This window comes from Corticium candelabrum, chromosome 6, assembly GCF_963422355.1.
Source record: "Corticium candelabrum chromosome 6, ooCorCand1.1, whole genome shotgun sequence".
NCBI lineage: Eukaryota > Metazoa > Porifera > Homoscleromorpha > Homosclerophorida > Plakinidae > Corticium > Corticium candelabrum.
Genome location: NC_085090.1, coordinates 5,419,948 through 5,437,390, shown reverse-complemented (window position 1 = coordinate 5,437,390; position 17,443 = coordinate 5,419,948). Strand labels below are relative to the sequence as shown.

The 17,443-nt window shown below is 44.7% G+C and overlaps 1 protein-coding gene and 1 long non-coding RNA gene across 2 annotated transcripts; both read right to left on the bottom strand.

Annotated features, from left to right (window-relative positions):
• Positions 1-1,799: 1,799 nt before the first annotated feature.
• LOC134181608 (kinesin light chain-like) lies at positions 1,800-3,732 on the bottom strand. Its single transcript, XM_062648874.1, has 8 exons — positions 3,516-3,732; positions 3,292-3,417; positions 3,103-3,228; positions 2,650-2,781; positions 2,464-2,589; positions 2,281-2,403; positions 2,107-2,232; positions 1,800-2,026 (listed from the first exon to the last, which is right to left on the bottom strand). Exons 1-8 carry the CDS (start codon positions 3,523-3,525, stop codon positions 1,974-1,976), a joined length of 822 nt encoding a protein of 273 aa, XP_062504858.1. The 5' UTR covers positions 3,526-3,732; the 3' UTR covers positions 1,800-1,973.
• Positions 3,733-16,172: 12,440 nt separating this feature from the next.
• Positions 16,173-16,446, bottom strand: LOC134181101 (uncharacterized). The gene is made up of 3 exons (XR_009970079.1): positions 16,422-16,446; positions 16,259-16,351; positions 16,173-16,205 (listed from the first exon to the last, which is right to left on the bottom strand). It is a non-coding gene; the product is annotated as an uncharacterized LOC134181101 (long non-coding RNA).
• Between the last annotated feature and the right edge of the window lie 997 nt (positions 16,447-17,443).

The window sequence follows — 17,443 nt, the reverse complement described above, 5'->3', positions numbered from 1 at the left end:
GTGATCCCCGCGTCGACGGTGATGTATGTCGACCACTGAAGATATCTTTAGTCTCCCGGAATCCTGCAAGGGAGTAATTAAGTGTGGCAAACAACAGGTTCAAAGGCAATTCACCACAATCTTCCGGTCGTCCGGAAGTCTAAGAGAGGAGGGGATGGCAACGCAAAACCTTTTAGGTAATTGAATAGAGAAACACTACAGTGCTAATGCCTCGGCTGGTCACATGGTTTACATGCACACCACATGCTAAGCCATGTGTACAGTATGTATGAGGCAGCTGCATGAAGATTAGGAGGCACAAACGCTCATGAACTTTACACCATTGACATCCCCTCACGTGCTTCTTACGCCTACCGTATTACACAGCTATCACCGTGTAACCGCTAAATAGCTAAATAGGCACACGTTTTGTAATGAGATGACTCCAGAGCGGCCACAGCTAAAACCACACATTAATATGGGAAAACATTCACGTGCAAATGTAGATTAGGCGTCTCTGTTCGCTCTGACTTTGGATACCGTAGCAAACATGAATAGAGACGCACTAGCGTACGTAGAGGTCAGTCGCTTCGTCCGACAAACGTGCAGACGCGCTGTCATGGACAATGCACGTTCCCCTTCGCAAATTTCCGTGGATCGCCAAATTTCTGTTGAAGATGACACTAGTGATGTTGCAACAACACCGCGGCCGCTCAGCCACGTATACAGAAAATTCAAGCTGTCAGACTGCAGAACTACTATGCAGAAACACTGTAAACAAGCACAACGTTACCAGTAACCATCAGGTACAGCTACACGTACCGCATAGCACCTATCCAGCACTTTCGCTCTCTAGACGCTTAGTCGTCGAAAAATTTGCACGTGCAAATGTAGACTGTGGGCGCTGTTTGTGAATCCATAAAGCAAAGGACTAAACACCATACAGGACAGACGCCGATGGCCGAATTCTCGTTAGCAGCTACCAAACAAGGAGATATGAAGCTTTACGATGACATCACGTTCGTCTACTGGTCGGTAATGAAACCACGTCTCGTATATTGGGCGGAATAGCTTCATTTGCATCTGCACTAATCGAGTATAAATACTGTCGTGCGATCGCACGTGGTCGACTATACGCTTAGCCCGGATATCCGGGCCTCAGGTAATTACCACAGTCTTTTTAGAAGTATAGCTACAATTTATCTGTCTAACGTGACATGCAACGCTGTAGTCCCAATATAATTATTGGACTCTCATTCCCGTGCGAACCGACTTTAGTGCCCTCGTTTGGTGTTTGGTGCCGCAAGATTTGGAATTCAAGGCTATCGAGTGGTGCTTACGTGTGTTGCAGTGAGTATTGTACTCAGTAGCGATGGAGCGACTAACAGGTTGGGGAAGTGGGCCAGGGATGAAAGGACTACAAGCGTACTAGTTGCATAAAAGATTAGGTTTGTGCTCAAAGTTGGGGATGCCCTGGCCCGCTCAGCCCCCACCCACCAACCCAGCTCGGCTGGTAGACGTACTGCAATGCTGTTGAGCAGAATGATGATGATCTCAGTCTGTTGTCGAATTCTGGTGAAGTGCTGTGAGACTCTGGCCTAGCAGTCGGCTGCTTCGGAGAGTAGAGATATGGTCCACAGCGACGGTAATACCTTACACGTTTCTAAAAGATTCATGAGCAGTCGACGGCAAACTATTGCGCGCTAACCATGAACACCCATTATGAGTGAACTCATGCAGGCCTAGACTTCTGGGTCTGAACTACCAGTGTAGTAACATCATAGTGAACATACATATCATATTGTCACTGAAACAGCCGAGTGCAACAGTGTACCAACTGTTGGCTACGATATTGACAAGGTGCAAGCTCTATGCAATCCTATCCATGCCAATAGACTTCGTACGACATGGAAACTAACCCCATCAATTTTAATAAGAACATGCACAAGCAAACCGTAACACATAATCATAATCAGCAAAGTAAGACTATCATGTCAGTCACTTGCATTTTCATTCAGCCCTTTAATTTGTTCTTTGAGACACTCGGCTAGAAACGAAATAGAAAGAACGAGTGATCGTTTAATAGATTTATTAGTTAAAGAATGAATGTATGACATGTTTTCTCACCTTCCCCTATTTTGCTGTGACCAACTGGAAAAACCGTCTTTCGTATTTCAAGACATTTCTCTACATGTAGACTGGATTGGGACGCTTCTTTCATAGCAAGAAACGACGTAGCAAGGTAAAAATGACCTGCATACATACAATCAGAAAACGAACGACGAAAAGAGACCAACGCACAATCTCCGGTGTGATGACTAGTAGGTAGTGTGTCTTGCAAAAATGATAAGGAAGATTGCAAATGGGTTATAGACGCTTCAAGTCTTGAGGCCTTCATTTCATACGAACCTAACCTCATCGTATCTACACACATTCACATTACAACCAGCTGATGTGACGAGGATTGATAATCAATTAACTTACAAATTGCAATATGAAGAGGATTTGGAGAATGACATTCTTGGTCTATTTTTAGTGCTTCCAAACACAACTTTATAGCTTCTTCATAACATCCTTTCTCGTCATGGACACGAGACAAGTAATATAAATCTAATTATTAATTCGATTTGCAGCAATCCAACTTCACGTTAGAGCAAAATGTAAACTAACTTTTAGCAACGTATTCGTCTCGTTGAGGTGATTGATGTTGTTGTTGCAGCAATTGTCTAGCTTTCTCATGCCACGATATGGCTTCATTGTAGTTTCCTCGTGATCGACAACAATTGCCCAAACGGTTCATATCTGTAACATGGTAAGTTGCAATGAACATTAGTTCACAGGAAGTACCATCACTCAAGAGCAGATGATCCTTGAACACAAATGCAAGCGAGACAATATTTTCATTCCATGAATGCATCATGCTCAAAGTCTTGCAAACGTTGCGGTTACAGGCTCATAACTTAAATTTAGACATGGATACTTAAGCAGAGATTAACATTAGTTACTGGTGAGTTTGAGGTACCTTGTACCTTGCATGGAAATGATCACGTGATGCACATTGGGTGAGTGAGCGCGGTCTACAGATAATTACGTTAAAAAGAAAGTCTAGACTACTGTACTCACACACGGCCAATTGAGAATGTGACGACGGTAATGATATGCTTGCAATATCCAGCGCTTCTCTTGCCAATTTCCAAGCTTCATCTTTTCTGTCAAGTAAATCGTACGTGCAGGAAAGGTGAGATATATCTAGGTAAACATGACAATATTAATAAATATATATTTATATCTTTTATGACTCACGATTCTTACCAAGTGCCAAGGAGGGATGAGAAGATGAGTAGCATGATCGGCTGATTGTGACTGCCTCCTCCATTAAAGTCAAACTTTTCCCAAGTTTCCCGCTCTCTCTGTAGCAACAACCAAGATTGATGAGAGCTAAAATAGAAAAGATTGACTTATAATTTCCATCTTTCAACTATCCCAACATGTACAATTAGGAAAGCAAAAATCGCTGCATCTTTCCATTTACGTACTCGTAGACATTTCCACTAGATTCCCATCATCGCATCGCCTTTCCAGCTCGAGCGACTCTACGTATGTCTTTATCGCCTCGTTGTATTTCCCCCCTTCTTCATATGTGAGAGCAAGGTTATGTAGCACTACAAAACAATCATAATATTCAATTTTGTGTAAATTAATATAATCTAGATTCTTTCATTTCCAACCATACTATTGACTAATCATCTTGTTTGCCTTCTCTTTCACCGCGTTTATAGTTCAATCTCTTTCGATCATTGATCTACTATATTCTATCTTAACCTTTCCTTAATGTTCCCATCGTGTGCAAATATTTCTGTGTCCGACATCTTTGTGGCAAAATCTGTTAATACTCTTTATACTCAATTCTTGCTTTAATAATAGGAGAACTCCAATAAAAATACAACCTGATTTCAAAATATAGGCTTTATCATGAAACTTCCTGCTGCGCTACTTTCAGGCAAACTGTCGCTTTGATAGCGGAGTAAACGTGTGTTAGGTACGGATCATGCGCCAGGCTCATACATCAGTAGCTCTAATCTCCGCCTACACCAAACGAATTGCTTGCCTAGCTCAGTTATCTTGCAGGCAAACTACACGAAAACTACAAGGAAACGGTAGCTATGGAGGGATCGTGTGTGGTTAAGACCCTGGAAGAGCTCTTTGTAACGAAAGTAGAATGCTAAATGCCGTTCTCTCCCAGCAGACTTGACCCTCTCCTCTCACATAAGATGAAGCTAGAGCAATGAAATTCAACTGCAATTAGCGTCAGCCTTCGCTGTATTGATTTATGAGGAGAAACACGCGTAAGGTTCAAGTATGTCAAGGAAGCGTAGACTTTCTCTTCGAGAAACCTGCGTAGGTGGACACGCCCCTTCTTGTTGTTCTCTAGTCGTACGTACGACCACGTCAATTTTGTTAGCAGTTCGGTGTGCTCAACTTTGGCGATCAGCACGGCTTCTAGATGCCACGATAGAGGATTGGATATCCGGAAATGACGAAGAGGCGGTATATTGCCATGGTCACGAGTCTACACACTGTGCAGGGTGGAAGCAACTTACGTACTACAGTACCATCTACACCGTCTACATCAATGCGGTTTAAAGCAGTTAGACAGAGTTAACTGCACGCCAAAACGTAGCGCGCGCATCGAAAAAAAGTGTATATGCGTAGTCCTGCCGCCGCAACCGTGTCATTACGCTCATAGCCTCTGTGGCAGCCAACGCAATTTTGCTTTCCAACCAAGCCGCTGGCGCCTTATCGTTGATCTCTCCTCACTTCGTCTGGCCAGCGTCAACGAAGGCATCGCTACGGACGTATGGTCTCTGTCCTATGTTCTTGTCGATGAGGCAGCGCGGCGTCTTTTGCAGATGGGTCCTGGACCGCTAATGGATAAGCTTGACATAGAAAGTGGCTAAAGCCAAATCCCGGTACGCCCAGATGATCGCTACTTGTTGGGCGTGCGATAGAAGGGCGTGGTCTACCTTGACCGTGCTCTCCCCTTTGGTCTTCACTCGGCGCCCAAGATATTCTCGGCCGCGGCAGACGCTCTTCTCTGGACCATGTATCACAGAGAGATCAGTTCCGGTGTTCACTAGCTGGACGATCTCCTTTTTTCGCAGCGACGAACTCCAGCGAGTGCAGAGAACTTGGCTACAGCGATTCGCACGTGCAACTTCCTTGGGGTTCCAGTTGCCGCAAAAAAGCTGAAGGGGCCGTCATCGTGCCTTGAGTTCCTGGGGCTGCAGCTAAAGTCGGATGCAGGTACGATATGCCTGCCACAAGCAAAGCTGCAACAAACCTGTCGAATGGTTAGCGATTGGCGTGGTCGTCGCTCATGCACCAAAAGAGAGCTGCTGTCGTTGGTTGGAACCCTGCAGCACGCTGCGTCGGTAGTCAAGGCCGGCAGATGTTTCCTTCGCCGCCTTATCGACTTATCTTGCCGCGTCAAGCGCCTACACTACTGGGTTCGGCTGAATGCGGACGACCAAGCAGATCTACTCTGGTGGGATACCTTCCTTGTCCAGTGGAATGGCACGTGCTCTTTACGTACTCTTGTCTCGCATCCCCCAAAGCTGCAAATGAGTTCGTAAGACTCTGGTCTATGGGGTTGTGGGGCATTCTGGCGCGAGCACTGGCTGCAATGGGAATGGTCTATAGCGTGGCGTGATTGAACTATGGCAGCAAAGGAGTGCGTGCCCGTTCCTTTCGGTAGCGTCGCTTGGGGTCGTCAATGGCATCGCGAGTGCATTCAGTTTCCGTGCGACAATACCACTTTTGTGTCCGCCTTGCGTAACTACTCCTGTCTCGACAAGCTGGTGATGCTTCTCACGTTTGTGGCAACCCATTTTTCATTCACTTGGCAGGCCATACATATCCTGGAGAAATATAATCACGTCGCGGATGCCCTGTCTCGTAACAACCTAATAGCGGCCCGTTTCTTCACCAACAACTACGTTCAGCCCCGGATCAAGTCTCGGTGCAATTCCTAGCGCTCCTGCAACCGTCAGACATCGACTGTAGCTCACACAGCTAGACGTCGAGGCTAGTCGACTCCTTCGTCCGGCTTAGCTCCGGCGACTCTGAGGTCGTACGCTACCGGTCAATCTCGGTACCGCCGATTCTGCCAAAGACTCTCAATTCTTCCACTGCCTACATCCGAACGTACTCTGTGTCTTTCTTCGCGGCTCTCAGGGAACAGCAGCTTACGCACAAGACCATCAAATGCTACTTATCTGCCGTAAGTCACTTGCATATTCAATACGGTCACGAAGATCCGTTTGCGTCTGCTCTTCCCCAACTAACATATGTCCTGAGTGGAGTGCGCCGCACGCAGGGTGAGCGCCACACCCGTCAACGCCTATCCATCACACCGATGGAGCTGCGCTCGATCAAAACCGTCTGGTCTCAGCAGTCTCTTAAATACGATACCCTTATGCTCTGGGCAGCCTTGCTGCACGGGTTTCTTCGGTTTTCTGAGGGCGGGCGAATTCACCTTGTCATCATTGTCTGCCTTCTACCCCCCATCTCACCCCACACCTCAAGATATTATGACCGATTCTCACGAGAACCCAACAATTGTGCGTCTGCACCTCAAGCAGTCAAAGACAGACCTCTTCCGCTGCGGTGCCGATGTCTATCTTGGACGGAGCGCCAATGATATCTCCTGGTATCATCGCTCTTGGCATACATGGCTGTCAGGGGCACTCGTTCGGGACCGCTGTTTTTCATTAGCGACGGTTGTCCTCTATCCCGCGTCAGACTGGTGCAAGAGGTGCTGCGGGCGTTGTCGTCAGCAGATATAGATTGCTCTGGGTTTACTGGCCACAGCTTCCGAATCGCTGCCGCCACTATATATATATATATATATATATATATATATATATATATATATACTGCAAGGCCAGTGGAATAGACGACTCTAACATCAAAGAGTTGGGTCGGTGGAAGGAAAGGCGTTCGAGGCATACATAAAGTTGCCTGCTAGGCATTTTGCACGCTGCTCAAAAATATTAGCCTCTTAGTGTGTGTCATTATCGCTGTATACTTATAATACATATAATGTAGAGAACACAAGCAGCATGGCGTATTGATGTAGGATCTTTGTGCAAGCACCATCCGGACGCTTGCTGGACACCCAATTTTTTCATGCATGCTTCCCGAGGACTCGCTCGTCTTTGCAAGCTGCTCTCTGTCCCGTGGGACAGTCACCCAACCGTTCGTGATCGGCAGACCTAGAGTACAGTCTCAAGTCTGCTTACCGTACCTGCACCGAAGGTTAGCTCAAAGAACAAACTTCGTTTGGACCGGGATCAGGCCTAAAAATACCCGTTTCCTTAAAAAACAGAACCAGAAGCCAGTGGCGCATGCGCAGAGGCCCGGGGTCTTGACCCTCGCGCCACGGCCACAATCTCAGACCTGGCAGGTGTGGTGTGGTGCAGGAACATCTCAACGAGCGAAGGTAAGGTTTCAAATGCGCTCGGGTAAAAGTTTAGTTAAAAAACACAAAATCCCTCTAGAGTTACCATAACTGGGGCGCGATTCTTTCACTTACTCCAGCTAATCCAGATTAGATGGATTACATGGATAACATTTGCGTGTATTTCTTTCTTCTCCTCGGAGATGCTGCATTAGCTAATCCAGCTCATCCAGCCGATACACGGATTAGACGGACTAGATAAGATTTGCGCACGCTTAGTTGTTGACAGCACTCGAAAATAAACGGTCGATTTAGCAGAAAAGCCATTCTCAACCTAAGCAGTAAGGACTTAGTCAGAACGCTGACAGTTCGAGACTCGTTTCCACACGGCATATCCATCTTGGCGAGGCAAACTCAGTGCGCATGCTCATCACATCAAAGACGTTTCTTTGCTTCACTCCGTCTCTCATCCGTCTACCTAATCCGACTATTCTGGATTAGTAATCCATCTAATATGGATTAGCTGGATTAGGTAAAAGAAACGCGCACATGGTTATAGTCCAATTATTTGTTGGCGTCGTCATAATAATTGCGGACTGTACATACGTGTGAGGACCAAAGCTGCATATAGTATATGCACCAGCCTTTCTTCCATTCTTGATCTGCCACTGATTCTACTGTATCAGTCAATTAAAAACCAAAACGTGGCCGTGTCTCGTAGAATCGTGAAGTCTAGGCCCCAATTTCTAGAGGTCACGATACGCCTCTGGGTATGACATCATTCCTCTCGCGAAAACCATGCGCTTCCATTCTACTATAAAGATAAAAAATGTTGACGATTGCGTGAAAATTCTCAGTTGCTTGAGAAAGAAGGGAAGAACGTGCCCATATATCTGCCGCATGTACGTCAACATCAGTCGAATGCCGTTTCAAATGAAAGCTACGAAGCAATATTCAGTGTGAGTAACTTGTAGCTGGAGCAGATTTGAGTTAAAATTGATTAATACTTTTCTATCGTCTATAGACAGTAAATTGATCTCGTAGAGATCCGTAAGTAACTCTGTACAGAGATGTTCCGTTATATTAGTACATGCAGGATTTCCTCATTCCTAACTTCTAACATATATATCGAAATACTGCAGCTGTATACTATAAAAGACGGTCAAACCTCTGGTTTTCTCCAATGCTATAGATTCCACATTTCTTTGTCTATCGCTTTTACAATGTACATTGTTGGATGTCCATGTAGACTTCCAGGTAGCCTTCTTTGAAATACACTTATACATTTCTAGCAATAAGTGAAACTTCCTCGGGAGACCCTTCAAATAGAAGCTACGAAGCAGTAATCATTGTAAGTAGCTTTTATCTAAAATAGAGTTGAAGTTAATTTACCTTTTAAATTCTCTTTTCTGTATAGACAATAGATTCATCTTAAACGTTGGAGCATGCAGATTGACCTCTTCGTTAATCAATTACCAAAAGTTTTGAATTTTTAAAACTTGAAAAGCTAAAACTGATATATTTTAGTTTGCAACATGCCTACAACTAATCTAAATGAAGAAGCATTAGAAGTGCAAACCCTCGGCCGGTATGCACCTCGGACGTAATTGGTCGCGCTGACAGAATGTTCTAAACAACACCAACCGCCACGCACAGCGAAAGTCCTAGAGCACATACGAAAACCAACTTTGGGCTAGATAGGTGTACAAAAGACCCAGCACTGATTTGCAGTGAATAAAACACGATTTCAGGCACTTACAATGTTTTGGGCTTTCAGAAGATGACACTATTGATAGAACCAGCATAATGTTACAACCTTTGCTCTCTAGACGTCTGGTTTTTTTGTGCAACTTCTCTAGACGTCTGATTGTTTGTGCCACTTTTGAGGTCGTAAGGAGCCACTATGGGCGGTTTTAGTTGTGGCATAGGTAACACCAGAGCCAAAACAAATTAGATGTGGGAAAACATGAACGTTACAAATGTGTAACTAGATTATAGACTCGTACCCAGTCCTCCTCCTCGAGCGCGCTCCACTTGTTTTGTCATGTGCTTTTAGTTCTCCTGGCTAGTGGAACAAAAAGCACGTGCTAAAACACGTAAAGCGCACGCGAGGAGAAAGACTGGATAACAGTCTATCTAGATTAGACGTTGTTTCTAAGTGCTAAACCCTCACGTACAACCTAACAGCTCTCCACCGATTTTACGGCTCACAACCATCTAGACGTCTGTTTGTTTGTATAGCTTCTCTAGACGTCTGGTAGTTGTCGTAGTGAGGGAAACATGCATGATACTACAAATGTAGTTGTTTCAAAGTGCTGGAACAAGCCAAATGTTACAAGTCGGAGAGCCTCGACGCTAGGCAGGCTGGCCATCTTCGCCTTACGTGATGAAGTAACGCGCGTGATCATTGTTCTGTTCGTTGGTGGGAAACATGTTACAAATGGAGAGCAAACAAGCAGCTCACCACCGAATTTCCAGATCACAACAATGTAGACGTCTCCTTCTTTGTGCAGCTTCTCTAAGCGTCTCGTCGTTCGTGCCGCTTCTCTAGCTAGACGTCTGATTGATGCCTACCAAACAAAGAGAAGAGGAGGCTCATGATGACTTCACGTTCGTCTATTGGTCGGTAATGACACCACTTCTCCTCTATAGGTCGGAATAGCTTCATTTGCATCTGCGCTAATCGAGTATAAATACGGTTGCTCGGTTGGTCGGTCGGTCATCGAACGATTGCTATACACTTAGCCCGGAAATCCGAGCCTCGGGTAAAAATGGCGCCTGTATATAATTGTGTCCCTAATCCCCGAAGCATGGCTGAGACCTTGTACCAACGAGGAACTAACCGATAGACCACATTTAGTGTTAACACTTGTGGAGCCCTTAATACGCACTCATGCATTGACTATGGATGTATATACCATTTCATTTTATCAATATCAAAACGCATGCCCACATCAATTTCCATTCTCATTTTGGTTAACCTCAAAGTAAGACGAAGGAATACGAGTATCAAGAAATTCTATTCGTATGGCCTCGATGTAACTGTAGAGTAGAGTTGTACATGTACATTGATGTACAAATTAGTTCATGGAAGACAACGATGTAACACTAAAATTGAGATGCAGATGTAAATCCTACCAACAACATTTTACTTTATTAAGCATGCAACAAATTGTTATTTGTGTTACGTTAAATGAGCAAGAAATCAAATTCTAGCAGACGAACAGAACAAATACCAACTGAAATGCTTCTATCATCTCCTCCCCGTTCTCTCCTCCAATTAAGCTCTTTAGTATACAGTCGCTCTGCATCTTCAAAGTTTTTCATGTCCATGTAGCAACTTGCTAAACCTTGCAGAGCTGTAACAAGAATGTGGCAAATAGACATAGAAGTAGCACAACACTAGGTTAAATAAAGCAGATGAATAACACAACTGGATTAAGATCTGTCGACCATTCTTACAGATGATTTATACAAGTTAATATCAATTTAATCACATATAAAATTATGGCAATTTGTAGTATGATCTACTTAATTAATGTCACTTAACCGCGTCCACACTAGAAAACAAAGGATTCCGATCCTATCGGGATTGCGCGAGCGTCCACACTGCACCTTGCAAACGATACTTTCACATTGTCACAAACTTTTGCGAAGGCAGACAGAGCACCTTACGAGAGAAATTGCGTAGACTGCACCAACGACTGACCGTGCTGTCTAATTCTATCTAAATATACTGATTATTAGAATATAGCAACGTAACTCAAACTCGCTACCGCTCCCCAGTCAAATCTACGTAGTCAAACCCAACACCGGTCTACTGACCAATCACGATTACATATTATGTCACATGTCTTTACGTCACACCAATTATCGGCATCACGTGACTAAATACCGATGTGTAGGTGTGGTTTCCTTGCTTGTGCAAAGCGTTGATAGTAATTGATACAGCGACGAAAGGTAAGCGAGAACAAAGATGAGTGAGGAGGGTTATGCTTCTACTACACTCGTACCGTACGTGAAGGTAACGCCCACTATTTCTAATCAAATTCAAGCGATCACGATCCGATGTAAATGACATCCACCTCCCGATGTGGATCGGATGATCTATCGCTATCAGATCACGATCAAATCGGGATCCAGTTGCAATTGTGGACATGGATCAATTAACAGAAATACAACTATCCATAGTGTACAACATGTAACATTGGCACTTTCCTAACTGCGTCGTTTCTTACGTTGATCTTGCAACAATTATGTTTCATGTAGTTGGAAGTAGTAAATAATGTGAAACGCCACGTGTACGAGTACAAAACAACAATTCATCTTATTTAAATAAATTATATATCACTAAAATGTTATGACTGTTGTTGACATGGGAAAAGAAACGTAGATTGTAAACTATAGTATATATACTGTACGCTTTAATCGTTATCATGACCTATAGTTATACCCTGTTTACACGAGCGCTTGTAAGCGGGCCAGCCCGTGCTGGCTCGGTTTCTACAGTACGTGTAAACACGGGCCGATTCGTGTCCAACCGTGCCGAGTCGTGCCAGCTCGGCTTGTACCCCATTTACACGAGCACTTGTAAGCTAGCCAGCCCGTGCTGACTTGGGTCAGCTTGGTTTGTAATCGTCGTGTAATTACGTAAACGCGGGCCGAGCCGTGCCAGCGCGGCTCGGTATTTCTAGCCGGGCCAGTGCACACCAGCCCGAGCTGGCTCGGGTCAAATACATCGTGTAAACTCATAGCGTGCTGGAAAACGGGCCGCGCATGCTCATTTAGTAGTATCGCGTAGCCAGACCCCTTTTCGTGACGTCATACTTCGGCGAGAAAATGGCACAAATAGCGTGAAGCGAGACGAAGACTTTGTTAGGGAGCGAACAAGATGAGCAAGAAGTTTAGCGTTTGAACTACGTTGCCGCATGTGCGCAACAGTCGCCTGGCGATAGACCTACAATGCCTCGTATGTCCTACGCATTCTCGATATGACTGTTGTAAAGCCACAGAGAAAAAACGCGAGCAGCTTGGCTTCTGTCCGTTGCAAACGTGAGCTAACGCGAGCTATGTCAAGATCATGGAACTAACGCACGTTAGCAACACGCATGGGCTTCCTGCGAAATGTATCGTGTAAACGCGGGCTGGAATACTAGGCTGGCACGAGCTGGCACGGATCGGCTCGGCTCGGCTCGCTATGCGTGCTCGTCTAATAAGTGTATTGGTCTTTCTAGCCGGGCCAGCGCGCCAGCCCGGAGTGGCTCGGGTCAAGTGCATCGTGTGAACGCATAGGGTGCTAAAAAAGGAGCCGCGCATGCTCATTTGGTAGTATCGCATAGCCAGACCCCTTTCCGCCGCGTTATACTACCGCACGAAATGGTACAAATAGCGTGGAGCGAGACGGAGACTCTGTTAGGGAGCGACTAACATGAGCAAGAAGTTTAGCTAACGTTTGAACTACGTTGCCGCATGTGCGCAACAGTCGGCTGGCGATAGACCTACAACGTCTCGTATATTTCCTACGTATTCTCAATATGACTGTTGTAAAGCCATAGAGAAAAACGCGAGCAGCTTGGCTTCTGTCCGTTGAAAACGCGAGCTAACGTGAGCTATGTCAATCTTAAGGAACTAACGCACGTTAGTGAAACGCATTAGCTTCTTTCCACGGAGTGGGTCGTGTAAACGCGGGATGGAATACTGGGCTGGCACGAGCTGGCGCGGCTCGGCTTGGCTCGGCTCGCTATGCGTGCTCGTGTACACAAGGTAGTATCATCACCAAATAATTGACGAGTAGTAAAAGAAACGTTTATACCCTGTTTACACGAGCACGCATAGCGAGCCGAGCCGAGCTGATCCGCGCCAGCTCGTGCCAGCCCAGTATTCCATCCCGCGTTTACACGACCCACTCCGTAGAAGGAAGCCAATGCGTGTTGCTAACGTGCGTTAGTTCATGGAGTTTAACATAGCTCGCGTTAACTCACGTTTGTAACAGACAGAACCCAAGCTGCTCGCGTTTTTTCTCTATGACTTTACAACAGTCATATCCAAAATGCGTAGGACATATACGAGACGTCGTAGGTCTATCGCCAGGCGACAGTTGCTCACATGCGGTAACGGAGTTCAAACGCTAAACTTCTTGCTCATCTTGTTCGCTCCCTAATAGAGTCTTCGTGTCGCTCCACACTATTTGTGCCATTTTCGGGCAGAAGTATGACGTGTCGAAAGGGGTCTGGCTACGCGAGACTACCAAATAAGCATGCACAGCTCTAATCCCGCCCTCGGTGCAGTACATATATCGTTTACACGACGTACCTGGCCTGGGTCAGCCCGGGCTGGCCCCACCATTCTAGCTGGGCTGGGCCAGCACGGCTCGCCACGGCTCGACGGGCGTTTAGACGTAGCTTTCAAACCGAGCTGACACGGGCTGACACGCTTACAAGTGCTCGTGTAAACGGGCTATTAGTCACTAGTATACAATGCTACCGTCAAAGAAAAAACGTGATGGCCAAGACAGCTCCACAGCTCGAGAGTGATCACACGAAGCAAGCAAATCCGTCTTAACCCTAACACCAAACGCTAGTGATCTTAGTTTGATTCAATGAAGGCTAGAATTCATCGTTGACCACGGAAAGAATATGATGAAATCTAGCGATGGTTTGTTTACAGTGTGACAACTCAAGCTCACTTTTCGAGTACCATTTTTTAAAGTAACATTTCTGCTTGCTGATTGGAGTGCCAACAATTTCCCGTCGCTTACAAAATCCTGAATGGCAATTAGAATGACTAAACGTTTCATTTCCTCCGTACTAAACACCTGGTCTCCAGTTACTAACCTATAATTGCCTTAAACAAAACTATCTAACTCAATATTTCAATATCATCTTACCAACACCATATAGCATAGGAAGAGAACTGTCGTCGCCAAATGCTTGCAATACTTGCACGGCTTCTTCAAAGTATGGCTTCCCCATGTCAGGTCTACTCATTAGATCGTACGCATTACCAACAGAAATCAGACCTGAAATATCAAATTGTAAAAGATAAACTGTAATTTTATGTTAAATTATACTCACTGTCGCTCATTTCAATTGCATCGTTCATACTGCGAATGCCGAGTAGACGACGAATTTTCAATGTCTCTTCTGCTAAATGCTTGGCTGTTGGAATGTCGTGCAAATGTGTTGCCAACCAACAAGAAAACTTCAAGAGCTTTAGACATTCTTGCTGTATACATTTAGATTTCAAGATGTGATCACAAACGCTGTAAACGTGTGGAACCAACGCAATCAACTTGATGTTGTTGAGGTTGCGTTGAATGGCGTAAGCAGAATTTGGTAACATGTCTTGCATACACTTTGTCAAACAAATGAGAAAAGGTAGGAATTTGTCTCTTCTCTTCATGTGGCTTACAACTGACTGCTGAACGAGCGCATGAATGTCACACGTGCGTTCCTCGTCATTCAATGTGAGCAGAGAAAAGTCGTCGGATAGCAAATGTAGAGAGACTTCAAACTCACTACCTCCGATCTTCGACTCTCCGTCCCACATCACAGCTGCGCGAAGAACATCAGTAGGAATGGCGCTCGTGTCCATCAGAGAAGTAAAACTGAGAATTTTCTCTGCATCTTCGGACCTTCTTGCCACTTCCTCTAGATCGAGATCCCATTGCATCGGTGCTTCCCTGTCGACTTTTAGTCTTTCCTTCATATTCTTCAGCTTCTCTTCATCACTCGTACAAATGTCGCACAATGTGGCCAATGAGGCGACGTCGGCATCTAGAATTTGGTCGATCCGTGCAATACCCCAACTCGTTAGCTTGTGCTGCAGATGCTGCAGTCCCCAACCACGTAATGTGTCCTCTAGATCATCGACTGGATAACGCACGCTCTCTTTCTTCAATGACAGTTTTTCTCTCATCTCCATGCAAGTAACCCCTGTTTTCTTCGTCAATGTTGCAACACGTCGAATGGCCAGTGGCAATAGCTTCACTTGCCCATCGGTTACTATACCTTTGATCTCATCGTATTCCTTTTTTGACATCTTCCCGTCATCGTTGCATTTTCCAGCCCAACAGTAGAAACACTCGACGGCTGCGTCTTCATCCAACTCTGGCAGTTCAATCACATTGCCTTCTCGCATTAGCACGTGATCTCTGCATCTCGTCGTAATGATAACGTGAACTTTCATGTTGCAAAAAGGAACTACATGTCTGATGACGTCTAAATCATCACTGCTGTCGTAGATCAACAAAGCATTGCCTCCACGTTGACTGACGAGATCTAAAAAGCGCGCATTCATTTCTTCCAATGATTGACTTGCAACATCATCTTTCTCACAACTTAGGCGAACGATCTATCACAAATACAATTGTAGAGTTGAAATTGAAATAAACCTTTTTGATTTGTCTTACATATTTTTGAATTGAGTGTCGAAGAGATGCGCTTGTTCTTGAGCTGATGAAGAAAACTCCTCCTTCGTATGCCTTCCTGTAAATCCTTGCATAGTTGGCTGCTACACATGATTTGCCCGCCCCACCTTGAGCACAAATGCACTACAAACATAAAATAATAGTCAAGTACAACTCATAACTACTACCTAAACAGAAACATTGATTGTTTTGTTACCATCAAACGACAATCACTGATGTCGACATTCACTGCATTTTCATGATCTCCTTTCCAAAGGTAACGCGATACTTTGGTGATAATTGTGTCCCGACCACACGCATGAGGAAAGTTTCTCTTTGCCAGCTCAATCGGAAAAAGTTCTGTAAATGACAATGTAGTTTTGTGCTTATACTCATCCAATAAATTCTATAACCTTTCCGCTCTGGCTTTCCCTTGTCTTGTGGGGACTCTTCGGGTGCAATTAGCCGACTAGATCTTGCCTCATGTAACAATTGTGCAATTATTTCTAAATCATTACATTAAACAATCATGACAATCAATTCATTATAATGTTTCCACCAGATAAAAGTTGGCACCTTTGGTTTCTCTCTTGTGTGGATCTGCATACAATACACATAAATATTATTCATAATTAGTAAACAATATATTCATTCATTTGATAACCTGGATGTTTATCCGGTTGTATAAGATGTAATATTTGATCGTAACCACCAACTTCCAACAACGTATCACAAAACTTGTGAAAAGCTTCGTTGCCTCGATAAGGTAAGATGCTAATCAACAGATAACGAGCTCGTTCGACGTCTCCACTCATTTGCTTCAGTCTATCAAATTCCTCTAGTGTCACCTGATTCGTACTCAGTAGCTTATCAAGAATGGGTTCGACTGGGAGTATTTGCACCAAATCAGAAAATAGAGAAAGAATCCATTTCTTCCATAAATAATCTGGTGATCTAAACCAAGCAACAGTGATATTATATAAACTTTAGGTCATATAAGACTTTGAGTGCGTCACTTAATTAGAGCCTTTTGCATGTATAGAAATTTCTTGTCGTTACCGTTACAAACATCTCAGAATGTATTGTAGAGTAATTATGTTAATGTTACTATTACGTATCTACGCCTACTCACTTCCGTTATGAGACTATTTACGTAGTACACAACTCAATACATTGCTTTTCGTCTACTGTACGATCCTTGTGTACTTCTCCAGCCTGTCGTCTACATTTGGTGGAGAACCGATTTGTTCTGAGGTTTACGTTTGTCAGAGATTCAAGTTCTTAGCTATGCCGAAGTCGAGAAGCCGCAGAGCTCATGTTCGTTCACCGACCGTTCGTTCTGTCAGTCCTGGTCCAATCAGTCGCCACGATGCGGGTGAGTCTGTTCGTAGTTCGTTAGTTCCCGTTCGGTTAGATAAATTCTGGAGAGACGACTGAGAAGACCTCGACAGTTGGCTGTTCCATGTTCATGCTGTCTCTGATCTGGAACGTTGGACACCAGCACACCGTTTACAGAACGACACTGTCGCGCTTGCTGGACGCGCTCGCGCCAAGTATAGCGTTTTATTGTCGACTGCAACAGAAGAAGGAGTTACATG